Raw genomic sequence first — 14636 nt, 5'->3', positions numbered from 1 at the left:
CGAAAAACATTACAATCGAGATAGAGAGAGAGAGAGAGAGAGAGAGAGAGAGACACTGAAATAGACTACATCTGACACAGGTAATACTGAGTTCAATGTTTTGGCCTCTTATATCAATGGCTGTAGAATGAAAAATGTGACACAACCAATGCTTCATTTCAAAATACCATGATTTCTTTCTTCTTTTTTGCCACAATGCATTTTAGGTCGTTTCGGACCCACTAAAAATATTTTATATTTATTCATTTTTTATTAATCATAGTGTGCATTATTTTAAAGAAAATATTTATTTTTATTATTAAAAATAATTACAATTATTTAATAATTTTCTAATTAATTTTAATTTTGATAATTTTCTGTCCCAAAGTTCAGATGAGCGAATGTCATTTTCACTTGATTGAATTTCCTGAAATATATTTAATGTATTACAGTACAATATGATTAATACATATGGCCCAAAACAACATTTTGTCACACTTGCCAAAGATGAGTGAAAAATAGGAGAAAAAGTACCTGCCACAAACATTTCTCACTGGCCATGTATTATTTAAACATTATTTTTTTTTTGGTTTCATGTGAGAAATATTCCACGTGTGTTGCCACATGGTGTTCTGGAGAAAAAAAACACTTCTGGTATCAGATAAACTTCTCTGGTAAAAGTTGTTACAAGTCATGAGTTGTGACAGATGTTTTCTTTTTGGCAATCTGTATGAAATTGATTTGAGTCACAAGTTATAACAGCAAGAGTCAGTTCAAACATGACTGAACATGCTGAGTGTTCAGTTTGAAATATTAATTAGTAGAAGGCGTGGCCTCATCCTCTGACAGGTGGTTTTTCAGCCATTAAGAAGCATAGTTTGACAATGAACCACACGGCAAATTGTTGTCTTGCACACATGCAAATTGTAAGAATGTACATGACACTTTAAGAGCAATCTAACACAGAGAGAAAGTGTCAGATGCCTAACGAGCTGTTTTTAATTGGAGAGGCCAGATGAAGTTAATCTTCTTGCTCTCAAACTGTGTTAGTGGCTACAGCCAGATTATCATGATTAATCTCATTCAGGCTCTGTACAGATTATACAGGCTGATTCTCAAACACATGGGACCAGGGACAGCATGGATGACAGGCTCGCTCCTGTATCATATCTCTGGATGAGCCTGTGTCCATCTGTGTGTGTGTGTGTGTGTATGGTCTCGTTTGTGTATCCAAGTACAGACCAAATGTTTCCTCAGTGATGGTAAAACCTAAAAAACTACCATCTCTGGACCTACAGTCAAACCAGAAATTATTCAGACACCAGACATAATTTTTAATATTTTTTACTAGTGGGTGCAGGACACTATAGTTCATAAATGCAAGTGAGGATAGCAAAATAAAGTGAACTGTGACATATTATACCCAAAAATTCTTCATACAGTGGACTACCAGTAAAATTTGGGATCAAAAATTATTCAGACACTTTGACCTGACCATGTTTTGCTTAAGTGTTTTTTTTACTTTTTACATCACAGACTGAACAAAATCAAGCATTGCTTGGAAATCGGTTGACCTAACTTGATATTATCTAATTGTGTACTTAAATTTAACAGCTGAATAATTTTTGGTTGATTGTAATCCATTACATACCTTTCAATAAAAGTTATCTGACATTATCAAGATGAATTTGTTCTGACACAGTTTAATTCTGAGTTCTTGTCATATTTTATTACCATTTTCTAAACTATAGCGAATAAACTGTGATATAATGTGAGAAATGTTGAAGGTGTCTGAATAAATTTTGGTTTGACTGTACATCACACAGCTGCATTTGAGAAACGTATTATTTGTAGAGCTGTCAAAGTTAATGCATGCAATTTATTAAATACGTTTTGTGCTTAACATTTATTGAATTTGATATTATAACTGTTTCATTCATTTTCAACAAATTCGCCAGCAAAACGTCACCAATTAGTGAAACAACATCATTCACTGAAATATTAATGCAAACACCAGAGGAGGACTGCAGACTAGTGGCTGAAATGTCTTTACATAATTAAGATTACATCCATAAAGTGTGGGATAAGTTATTTTATCATTGAATTATTGGACATTATAGAATAACTGCAATTATGCAAATTTGGGAGGTGCCCACTTGATATAAAATGTTAATGTGTGTGTGACCCTTACGTGAGTGCCTGGGAGTAGTTGTAATAGGGAGTGACACCCAGAAATTTCTGAAGCTCGTCCATCATTTTAGCTGGGTCATTCCTCAGCTGCTGTCCATCAATAATCATCAGCTACAGGAAAAGAGAGAGAGAGACAGACAGGAAGTACACGATTCAGAAAATGTACTGTAAAAATACTGAAATCAGCAAGAGTTGGTCCAGATTGGCTACCTGGTTTGGAGGGTAGTATATGAGCCATCTCTCCAGGTGTGTGGCGTAGAGTCCAGGTACGAGACAGCGGTTCTGGAGAGAGCGCAGCTCAGGTGGAGCGAGCTGGTCTGCTGAAATAACCTCGTAGAAACTGAACTGTAATGCTGCCGGGTCTTCATGAGCCCTCTGATGCTGCCAGTGAAATTAAAACTATTTTACAAACAAAAACCAACTGCACAGTGATTGAAATATTATTATAAATGATTATAAAACAAGCTCAACTCCACATGTATTATTTGTTAAGTAGCCATGTAATAAGCAAGATAATGTACAGGGCTGCAATTGTATTTAATCTGGAATAATGTTCTTTTAATACATTAGATGAGATCAAAAAATCTTTCTTTTCATGTTCTTGTGGTGTGCGGTAGCAGCTTCATGCTGTGCCCTCCTGTGCATGCCGTTGATGAGATTTCTGCCTCACACAAACTTGCGTTTACACCCAGTGATGTTCTCACTCACACTTACACATATTCAATCTCTCCACAGTATCACACATGAACATGTGCACGCTTGCTTCCTACGGAAATCCACCAAGCACACCGACACGCATACACAAAATACATTTGTGATTTCATGTATTTAAGCTGTGTATATACTACTTTGCACTAAAACAGTGAAAATGTGTAGTAAAGGTGTAAGAAAATATCAAACACACTGCCCTCTATAGGTCAGAAAGGGTAATGTGTATCTGTACAGTTATATTTTGAGCTCCCTTCAGATGCTAAATTTATTTATTTATTTTTTTTTTTTGGCTCTATGGATGAATTTGTACTGCCTTTTTATTTAAAATTCAAACTAGCCAGCTCTCCTAAAGTCAAGTCTCCTAAAGTAAACATGCACATTACTTTCTGATTTAGCTTCATATTTTTGAATATTATTATGAAAATAACAAATTTATAAAAACACAAATATAACAATATGAATATAAGACATGGGTGTGTTTTTTTGTTCCTTTATAGAATAATAAATACCTCTTGTTTATTTTTTGGCATTTATTAAGCTGCATTTGAGTAATTCTGCACAGCATATTCATTCTCATTCTCATATAGCTGTTACATTAAAGTTTTATGTATTCTGATGTATTTGTTTGATAGCTTGACTTTTCACAACTGCCACTGCAGCAGCTTTGCAAAGAAATCAGAATGATCTTTGTCTGGATATGTATGATATAAGTGACTACTCCACTCAAAATAGCTATTTTCTATTTTAATCTTTTATTCATACAGTATACTAGCAAGCTGATTTGGTGCTCATGTAAAATTTGCAAGTATATATTTTTTCTTAGTATACTTTTTTTTCTTAAAAAATACAATAAAATTGAAGAGTAGTGTACATAATCAAAATATGAATTAATCCTAATTAATATTGGAAAACTCTTGTGCATGTCAACATGGTCAAAGGCATTAACCTTTTTTTTTGCTGTACAGCAGTCTCTTTCAGCCATCCACACAACTCTAAATGGGCAATTCTACTAGTCTTTGCTCTGTGATTGGTATGTGTCATACCTGGTACCAGCTGTATGCCCTGTCTGAAGGGTTGATCAGCAGAGTAAAGATTTTGGCTTTAGGCAAGAGAGCAGCGGCTCGTTTGGGCGTCTCCTCAGAAGGAAAGTAATTTGCGCTCTTCTCAAACAGGAAATCTGTGCTGACATTAGAGGGTACAGGAAAGAACTCCATGTACCTTTGAGAAGAGAGGTGTATCAAGTTAGAGAAAACTCACACAAAGACAAGTGCACACACAAGCATAGGTGTCATTTACAGTGGGACATTTTGCCATGGAAGATTCTGTCCTCACCACTTTATGAAAGGTGCTTGCGGCAGGAATATATCTAGGTCAATGACAAATAAGACTATCCAAGATAAAAAAAAGGGAAGATCTTTAAAAAATCTAGTTTAACCATCAAGTAAAACATTTCTCTTACACCTTGTGTATGGAGCCCTGCACAACATATTGTGTCCACAAATTAAGAATTTGTTCCCTAGTTTTACATAAATCATGGCCATGTTGTACTAATTTGTTCCTCAAGGGAACAAATTAGTAAAGTGTGGCCACATTTCACCTAAAATAAAGGAACAAATTAATTAAATGTGTCCATGAATTAATAAGTCATGGAAGTGAATTTGTAATTCATGGCATGCCATGTGTGTGGCTCTGTACATGTTAGTGTACTCTTTTATCATTAAAAAAAAAAAAATCCACATATTTTTCAAATTAAATGTATATATTTGTTAAACTATCAAATTATTTTAAGAGATATTAAAAAAAGAAAAAACTTTTTTAAACACCCAGTCATTCTCTCTATGATATAATTTTCTGCATGTGCAGGTAGCACTACTGTATATGATTTAATTTGGTCTATTAAAAATTCAAAATATTAATAATTAATAAACTTCTTGTAATTAGCAGGTTGCCACAAGACATTAAGACTAGACAAACAATTTATAATATAATAATAATTCATCAACTGACCTATAAAACCCTAAAATTGACAGTAGCAGATGAAGAAATTAAATTTTCGCCACAAAAAATATGCTACAAACATATTTAAAGGGGTGGTTGACTGGGTTTTTTCTAGGCTTGATACGGACCCGGGAAGTAACTCGTTGTAGTCCCTTACCAGTCGTTTTTGTAGGCATTAAACTGCCAGAATTTCAAAAGACGATATTTCCGTTTGCATTGAACTTTCAGCTTCGTAACTTTGCAGATATTGTTTATGCTCAAAAAGCAACATTACACACTAACTAACATTAAAAAAGTGAAATCGCAATCAACCACCCCTTTAAGCACTTAAATCTGAGAATAACTGCTCCTACAAATGACTGTGTAATAAGAATTTGAGAATAGCAATTCAGGCAGAAAGACATATTTAAATGATTTTTAAACATTTCAATTTGTAATAATATTGTTTATATTAAACGTTTGACTAGGAAAAGAAACAATACTCCAGATCTGTCTTCCAGATCAATACAATACATAGAGTATTTACCAAAACAGTGGAAGATCATGTTTAATTATTTGGGCTTGACCTATTTAATATTAATGAGCTATGCCTTAACCACTTACGTGATGTCATACCCATTGTTCCAAAATCATTTTAACAAGTGAAACCCACGCACAAATGTGTCTGGTGCACAGGAGCACACTTCACACCCACCAGTCAATGCCTTTGTGGTAGTTGTTGGTGTTGAAAAACTGAACTTCCTCGAATGTTTTCACACTGGGAAAGTTGCTGGAGATGAAGGGATGCATGATCAGGAAGAGGTAGAGCGCTGTCGTGCCTGGTGAGAGAGAGAGAGAGAGAAAGAAATAGATGAAGGGAGAAAGGAGGAGGGCAGGAGAGAAAGGAAGAAGGAGGAGAAGTAAATCAACGAGCCCTTCCCCTGCTAATGATGAAATTATATGTGCAGCTGATAGCGCTGAAGAGAAACATTTTAGGCCTGGAGATTCAGCCCACAGACCGAGAAACTAAGAGACATGGGATCAATACACCATTTACCTTATGGATTTTTTTTTCTGTGTGTATTGCGAGTTTGTGATACAGCAGGAAAGAAGATGAGTGCAGAGAGGAGAACTGTTTAACAAGACAGTGTCTTGACACCAATCAAAATCTTACAGCCCCAAAACAGCGCTCTGTCTTTTCCCTTGTTCTACCTCCCCAGCCCTCTGGGGATGTGTCTGTATTGTTCTCCTCTAGAGCTGAATGCCCGTGGTTGCACTTTCATCATTTCCAGCGGCACAAGGTGAGACATGAAGCAGGATCAAGGGGAACAGCGAAGCGAGGAGATACGCACGCACACACACACGGCTTTGAAGCCCTGCAAAAGGAAAGGCGGAAGAAACATGCTCTCGTAACGGCAGAACAGAATTACCTGTTTTCTGAGGCCCGACCACCATGAACTTGGGCAGCCTGTCGCAGGTCTTCTCTTTGGACCAGATGTCCTTATGCCGTTTATCATCGCATGGGTTCTGAAGAACAACATCGTAAATGAGATCAGGTGTAAAGTTCTATCAAATTAATACAGGATCTGTTAACAGAAGCACGGAGACAGTGGACGAGACAAGGTCTGCAGCTTGACGCCTACAGTATATGGAGATCTTCTTCAGATTTCATACGACAGATATTAATAGATATTCTAGAGCCCTATTCAGATGGTATTTGTTTTCAGGACATACAGTATGTGTTTAAAGTAATTTTTACTGCAGACATTTGCATGTGTCATCAATTTGCACATGATGAGAAATTTATGTCGAAAACAGAACAATACAAAAATCACCTAAAATCTTTTTTAGTCCAATAACTATTATCAGGGCTCCAGACAATGACCGAATGGTCGCATTTTGAGACCATTTTTTCTGCCGGTGCGACTAATTTTTGTGAGCATTCGCACTGGCGCGACCACCGCGTCATGAGTTGAGTTGGTGGCGCGACCACCAACTCATAAGCACTGCCATTTCTGTTGCATTTGAGAAAAATCAAACGGCAAACGAAACGAAAGAGAAACTAAACCGTGCTACCGTTTATCAGCTCGGACCGCAATGCAAAAACAAACTTGCCCGAGCTCAGAACAGCTTTACTCGGGAGCCAAAGTTGATTTCGCGTCACTGTTACAGCACAGCGAGATCCAGTGAGAAGCGTTTGAATTCGCCGCACAATGATAACAAGCACTTTTCAATTACTTTGAAGCATTTCACACTATTTCCAGCACTTTAAAGCTCTAAAATGATCCAGTTTGAATGTTATTTTTAATGGGATGACCAAAATATACTTCGTGGTAAACAAACACTTATGTAAAATTAAAAAAACACATCAAATCACAATTATAACCAGTAGACGGCAGCAGAGGAGCACTTATTGGCTTATTAGTCATTCATTTCTACTTTTTCTCTATATTTTGAAATGATAAAATCACTATTATAAAATATCAAATCATCAAGAAATCAGATTTTGTCAGAATTGTACACTTTTTTGTGTATGAAGTGACTTGAAAAACAAACTTTTCTTCAATTTGTGACTAAATCACACATAATCACTGAAGTTGGTCAGTTCCATATACTAGAAGAATAATGGTACATTTAATAAAAGTAGAATATACATTTTCTATATAAAAATTAGATTTTGCACCTGTTACTGTTGTTAATAAAAGTAAATTTTGTATGCATCTTAATTCAAGGTTAATGCTTTACTGTCAAATCTGTATAAACAATAAACAAAAGAAAAATAATCAAAAAATGAACATGTAATGTTATTAGTAACTGCACTTATTAATGCAAAATAATGTAATTTTATGATTAAATTATCTATATTTGAATACTCCCACACACCACCCCCAGAGCTACCAAATCTGCTCCTGTCGCCACCATCTGTAGAACTTAGTGGCGCTGGTGCCACTGCTCTCAAATGTAAGTCTGGAGCCCTGTATTATGTAAACTGTACTAGCAAAGCTTTAACACCTATATGCTGCATCTTTTCAATATAAGACATAATTGGAGCAACCAAACAAAAATAAGCTACAATTGTGCAAAACCCCCATAAATTCAAGCGTTGTCCCTGTGAGAAGTTGTAAAGTGCATCTTTTCATTTTCTGGTGGCTTTTCATTGGTCAAAATTCACTTGAGACACATGGAGTGCTTGATGTACAACAGTTACAAGGCCTACAGGTCACAGAGAGTGGGCTTTTTATGTCAGTTTGCACAGAATTGCTTTTACCTGTGATCATTTCTTGAGGACATTTTATGTAAGGTAAAAGAGGCTGTAATTTTAAAAGTAATCATAAAATAAGCCTCAAATTATTAACTTGCATCCATAGAAATAAAATAAAATAAAATAAATAGGTTGGGAACTGTTTTGAACTGTTTTGAAAAGTAGTGACTTATTTTCACCATGAATGCATTTATTTCATATTGATTAAATAGTTTATGAAAATAGTTTGAGGATATGGTTCAAATGACTGACCTGCCATAGCGGGTGTCTCTGTTCTGGGAAGAGTGTGAAGTACTTGTGTGCGAGCTGCAGGGGAGGAAGTGTGTGCAGCCTCAGGTTGGTCCAGCATTTCAGGAAGTTAGCCAGATTAGTGAACGTATACAAGCCCAAGCGGTCGTTCCCATAGTTGGAAAGATGAGTCATAAATATACTGATCTACAGAGAGGAAGAAAAAAAGAAATTGAGTTTTCATTCGTTCATCATCAGTAAACAGCAGCCTCTGCTATTATAACATTTCCGCTAATATACTGAAATAAGTGAATGTGATGACCTTAGTTGTAACTCCCCAGTGTTTCCTGTAGGTAGCAGTATTGTGCATATTAATGTTCAGGTTTTAAACCTTTGCTCTTCCATTATACTAACACCTTTTCTCATAAAAGCTTTAGACGAGAGAGAAATAACCCACATTTGTCCATAAACGTGCGTTAGTTGCATTTGTGCATGATTTCATTTGTCAAAATGCATCGTAAATGGCCCAGCAGATGTTGAAGTGATGTTGATCATTTGGTTTGGTGGCAGTCTTTGATAAAGGCTAAATGTCGCTTAGCAACCCTATACACTGCACTGGGGTGTGCTGATTTCCTGCGTCTGGCCCTTTATGGGGCGGTTCAGAGCACCCCTGGGGCACATTCAATTACAGCAGGCCGATCAGCGGTCTTTCATATGAGGTAAGCCCAGCGGATGCATCCACTTCATGTGGAGTGAAGCTGTAATTCTGATGTAATCCACTAGAGTAAGGTCACTCGCGGACAGTGTCTGTGGAGATTAGGATCAATACAATTAACAAGGGTCATTTGTGGAGATTTGATTCAATGAGAGAAGAGAAAAGATGAGAGGAGTGAGGAGGGAAAGACAGGAGAAAAAAGAAGAGCGACGAAGTTTTATTGGGTCTCTATGCTTGACTGGTTTAGTAGGTTGCATTGCGAGAGGAGAGGAGAGGGAATATGTGGCCTAGTTTAAAACAGACAATCCCGGTAATGCCAGGCAGGGCTGACGCTAAAATTCTCCTGAACCAGGACAAAGTTTTTATGGGTGGGCCCACACTCGTCCAGGTGCAATGAGTAGTGCTATGAGATAGGGGCCCTTAGGGGCCTCCCCTCGTCACAGGTTCCGGGACAGCATTCCCAGATGTCCCTCCTCAATGACTCTTTGAAGCTAGGCATCCTTCGCTTCTACAATAAAATCTCATATAAACCTTAAAGATAGACTTATAATTGATTTATATATTTTTACTTTTATATCTGGTCTTTTATATCAGATTCTCCCATATCGGCCTATAAAGAATGGTACCCAATAATGCCATAAAACATTGTGAATTAAACAAGAAACAATGGTGCTCACAAGGAAAACAATGCTGCATAATGCCATTAATAATAACAATAATAATGTATACACTACCGTTCAAAAGTCTGGGGTTAGTAAGATTTCTTTTAAAGAAATTAATAATCTTACAAAGAAATGATGCATTAAATTGATCAAAAGGGACAATAAAGATCTTTATATTCAACATGAAATCCTGATTTTTTTTTATCACGGTTTCCACAAAAATATTCAGCACAACTGCTTTCAACACTAAAAAATAAGATAAGATAAAAATAATGTTAATAAAGGAAAACAATAAGAAATGTTTATTCAGCACCCTATCATCATATTAGAATGATTTCTGAAGGATCATATGGCACTGAAGACTGGAGAAATTATGCTGAAAATTCAGTTTTTCCATCACAGAAATAAATTACATTTTAAAATATATTGAAATAGACAATTATTGTAAATTGTAATATTTCACAATATGACTGTATATTTGATAAAAAACAATGCAACCTTGAGCATAAGAGAAAATATCATCATCCCCAAACATTTGAATGGTAATGAATACAGTACATAATAATAATAGCAACAGATAGCAAAACAACTACATAAAAGTAAAGTGCAATATGAAATAAATGTAAACAATTATTATTACCATATTATTATATACTGTATATAAAGATATTATGTCTTTATCTTTGCAATGATAATTTTCTTTTTATTTTGTCAAAAAGGAGAAATAGAAATGAAAAAATGGTTCTGTATTTTTATTACAAGCAGAAAATCAATATTAGTAATGGTTGTTAAACAAAAAATAATGTTTAATAAACACACAGGTACATGAACCAGCAAAAGGCAGCAGAAGTCAGTCAGAAGCTGCACAAGCTGTACAGCCAACTACGCATCCACATGTTTTAGCAGAACTTTACCCCTGACATCAATTCATTTTCCATATAACTCTTACATTTATCTAGAAATAAGATCTGCTATATTATATAACTGTTTATTAAATTGAAGGTAAAAGAGAAGACAATGATCCATTAGAACACACTGTCTCCTGTAGACTAAAAGTGTTTTATAATCAGCCAGGATCTGGTTGGAGCGTGTAATGGACTCTGTATCAGGGCCTAAGTGCCGCTCCCTCAGAAGGCTGCCGTGGATGTGTTGGAGGCACGGAAATGGCAGCAGGCTTTGATTGATGGATGGGATGCTAGGTGACCGTGAGCAGGGTGGGGAATATTTATGGGATAATGAGACAAGTTTAGCAGCTTCTGTCACACTGGCATGCTTTATGCCGGACCGGTGTAACACACACACTCTATCGTACACACTCGCAGCCACCAAATTCAATTTAACCCTCACGGGAAAACGAATGGGACCCGTGATATTAAAAAGATGTCAAGCATTATAAAGTATTTTGGTGGGATTGTGGTGAATGTTAGCCTTCGCTCCACACACATAAGAACACAGGCTTTTCCCATATGTACAACATCAATCTGACCACTGAACAAGTTCTGCTGTACCACAAACAGACTGATCAAGATATGATTTATGCTGCGCTTTCAGCAATCAATAACAAACACACACATAAGCTTTGTAAAATAGACACCAGAATCCAACAACCCCTACACATACACACAGCCATAGGTCGTATTATTCATTTTACCTTGCGCTAGCAGCCAGGGCAAAGAAAGAGAGCAAGCAAAAAGTGAAAAAAAAAAAATAGCGTCCTTAAAGGATCTCAGGTTCAAAGGCATCTATCCTGCTTGTCCAACACACACTTGAGAATGCCAGCACAAGCCACCATTTTAACAGCTAAATTCGGACTACCTATTGAACATGCACACACAAACACAAACACACAGCGAGAGGATCTAAAGGGTTCCAAACAGATGTTCCTTCTGGAAGATGTTCAGGACCTGACAGAATTATAAATCACTAGCCTGGAAAAGACATGAAAATTTAACCAGCACACACACACACACAAACACACACACACACACACACACACACACACACACACACACAAACAAGGATGAGAGCCTCCAATTACCACTGCTCACCTTTCATTGTGACTATGAGCATTACAGGCTAGCGTTTCAGAAAGGTTACTTAAATTGGAATGTGAAGTTCACACAAGGGGCATAATAACTACTAGTTATTGTAACTACAGTTTGCTTGCATCATTTGTTCTTAAAGCAAGAATTAAGCTTTCTGTAATGTGAAGTCACTTAACTGGATGTTTACATTCATTAATTCAACAAACATCTTGTTGTAACTGATGTTTCAAACTTCTTTTGTCTTATGTTGACAGTCAGTGGCAGCAAAATTACATTTCCATAGTGTTTAAACAGAAGAACAGGAAATACAATGCATAAATTATTAATAAATTTAAATCAACTTAATCTAAAATTAATAAGTGGCAATAAGTAATAAAAACTAATAAAATGTAAAAAAAATAATAGTATATTTATATATGTATATAACAAATATTAAACAACTCCATCTAAAATTAGTAAGTGGCAATAAATTAAAAAACAATATATTTTTAAATTTCTTTAATTGATCTATTAATTTATTACGATCACATATTATTAATAATTATATTATTATATTATATAATTATAAAATTATATTATAATCTTTTAATATAACTCTTATTATATTGATAATTTTATTCCTACCGTTACTTCTGGGATAATTACTTTATATTTGGGATTACGTTTCAGTTAAAGCCAGATTCATGCTATACAATTCTGGCCACGATTTTATCTGTCTGTGGCAAATTTTGATCCACCAACGGCTGGTTAATTGCCTGCAATAAATATAAGTTTAATGGTGCAACACACAAATACTCAGTAACCAGGCTAAGTTGTAACATACAGCTTGTGCCCTTGGACAATCAAACTAACAAACAAACACAAACCCAGACACAGCGTAAGAGCAGGAAAAGTCATACTTTTCTCCATTCCTCTATAGGCAACAATCAATTTGACTAGAAAAACTACAATTCTTATTCTATAAATTGCTGGTTCGAGTCCATCTTGATATTAATTAACCAGTTTTAATGTTGTATCATACTGCAGTTTTATCAGTATAAATGTATATTCTATTCTATTCTAGTCTACATATACAGTACACCTGCAAAATCCAACTTGATTTTCTGTTCTGTGTAGTATTAATCCTGACCTACTTGTTCAGATTGGTGCTACATGATTATCACATGTACTTATAATGACTTGGCCTGACCATGGCATTTACACACACACACACAGTCCCCATAACGTGATAAATACCAGGTACACACGCATACACACACACACACACACACACACACACACACACACACACACACACATTTTCTCTGCCAACATATAATATTAAAGTAACAGTTCACCCAAAACTGTTACAAAACTGTTAACTGCTGCAACCATATTTCTGAGAACACTGAGTCAGTGAGCTGAACTGGAGAATTCTCCAGAAGTCAGTCTGATTCATGATTGAGGGTCCTATTTTAACGATCTAAGCGCATGGTCTAAAGCGCATGGCGCAGGTGCACTAAGGGCGTGTCCGAATCCACTTTTGCTAGTTTAATGACGGGAAAACGGTTGGCGCGCCCGGGCAAATGGTCTAAAGGGGTTGGTCTAAAGCGCACGGCGCAATTGCGCTTATTGTGTGTCCGAATCCACTTTTGCTAGTTTAAGGACGGGAAAAATGGCCGGCGCGCTGGGCCCATGGCCTAAAAGGTTTGTCCCTATTCTCTTAATAAGTAATGGTATTCTCTCAATGAGTAATGGGTGTGTTTTGGGCGTAACGTGCCATAAACCAATCAGAGTCTCATCTCCCATTCCCTTTAAAAGCCAGTTGTGCTCGCACCATGGCAGATTCGCTATTTACAAGCGGAAAAACTGAACGCTTCTCTAGTGAGGGAACGGATCTGCTTGTGCGCGTAATTCTGATACATGCAACGACTATCCATTATGACATGTAGGCATTTTTATATTTATGTACACGATAATAATCTTTCACATTTTAATCCTTTAATTTTTAATTTTTAAAAATGTTTAATTGACACTATAAGGTAGTATTAAGCACATATACGACTCTATCCTGTTATAATAACACCTCTTAATAATATATATATTTTTTTATCAAAGGCATTTTTTAAATGCATACCTGCACACACACAAGCACACACGGAATACATATCTCCAAGGTAAGACAGAAGACGGAAATTGCACTAATGAGGTTTCATGTTTCTCCTTCACAAAAACAAAAGAACTAAGAGTGGGTATCCATCCACTTCATTTATTTATTCATCCGTTTGTTTATTTATTCATGCAGTCGGTCCACTTATCTCACTCATTGCTGAGATTTCCCCTTGTAGATCATCGAGGAACCAGATGGTTGCAGGTTTAATTAACAACTTCAAAAGCAGTCACTAGACAGGAAGACTTGCCTTTCTCTCCCTCCCTATCTCTTCTACACATACAAAACTATGCTATAGGCTTATATCTACAAAAAAAAAAAAAACATTGTTAATTAATATATTTTTTAAATATCATACATTACAAAATATTGATATATTAATATTATATATTTATTTATTTTTACATCACCTTTGTGCCCTCTATTTTAAATAGTCCTGTGTGGTCTGATTATTTCATTTTTAAACTCATATCTAAACAGAAATTTGGATTTTTGCAGTATTCTGTATTATACACTTTCCTCTCTTTTCTTTCCAGATAAAAAAAAAAAAAAAAAAAAAAAAAAAAAAAATATATATTGCGCCAGACGTTAGACCAGCCTTTGACCAACAAAAACCTGGTCTAAAGTCTGGCACAATATTTTTTTTATTTTTGTTATAGAGCGCGTTGGTAATATGCGCCTATAGGCGGGTTCACACGCGCGTACACTTTGCTTATTA

At 35.9% G+C, this 14636-nt stretch overlaps 1 protein-coding gene across 1 annotated transcript in view; it reads right to left on the bottom strand.

Moving 5' to 3' along the window:
• The window catches only part of LOC107656734 (bifunctional heparan sulfate N-deacetylase/N-sulfotransferase 4-like), an 80829-nt gene that overhangs the window by 4071 nt on the left and 62122 nt on the right, over positions 1-14636 (bottom strand). The window contains exons 8-13 of the mRNA XM_016444677.1: positions 8372-8554; positions 6288-6384; positions 5573-5696; positions 3924-4098; positions 2380-2550; positions 2171-2280 (exon numbers count right to left, since the gene is read on the bottom strand). Coding sequence (XP_016300163.1) covers positions 2171-2280; positions 2380-2550; positions 3924-4098; positions 5573-5696; positions 6288-6384; positions 8372-8554 — 860 coding nt within the window. The remainder of the gene's footprint in view (positions 1-2170; positions 2281-2379; positions 2551-3923; positions 4099-5572; positions 5697-6287; positions 6385-8371; positions 8555-14636) is intronic.

Source organism: Sinocyclocheilus anshuiensis, unplaced genomic scaffold, assembly GCF_001515605.1.
Source record: "Sinocyclocheilus anshuiensis isolate Anshui unplaced genomic scaffold, SAMN03320099.WGS_v1.1 scaffold85, whole genome shotgun sequence".
In the NCBI taxonomy this organism is placed as follows: domain Eukaryota; kingdom Metazoa; phylum Chordata; class Actinopteri; order Cypriniformes; family Cyprinidae; genus Sinocyclocheilus; species Sinocyclocheilus anshuiensis.
Note: the sequence above shows the minus strand (reverse complement) of the source record. Positions and strands in the feature narration are given on the sequence as shown.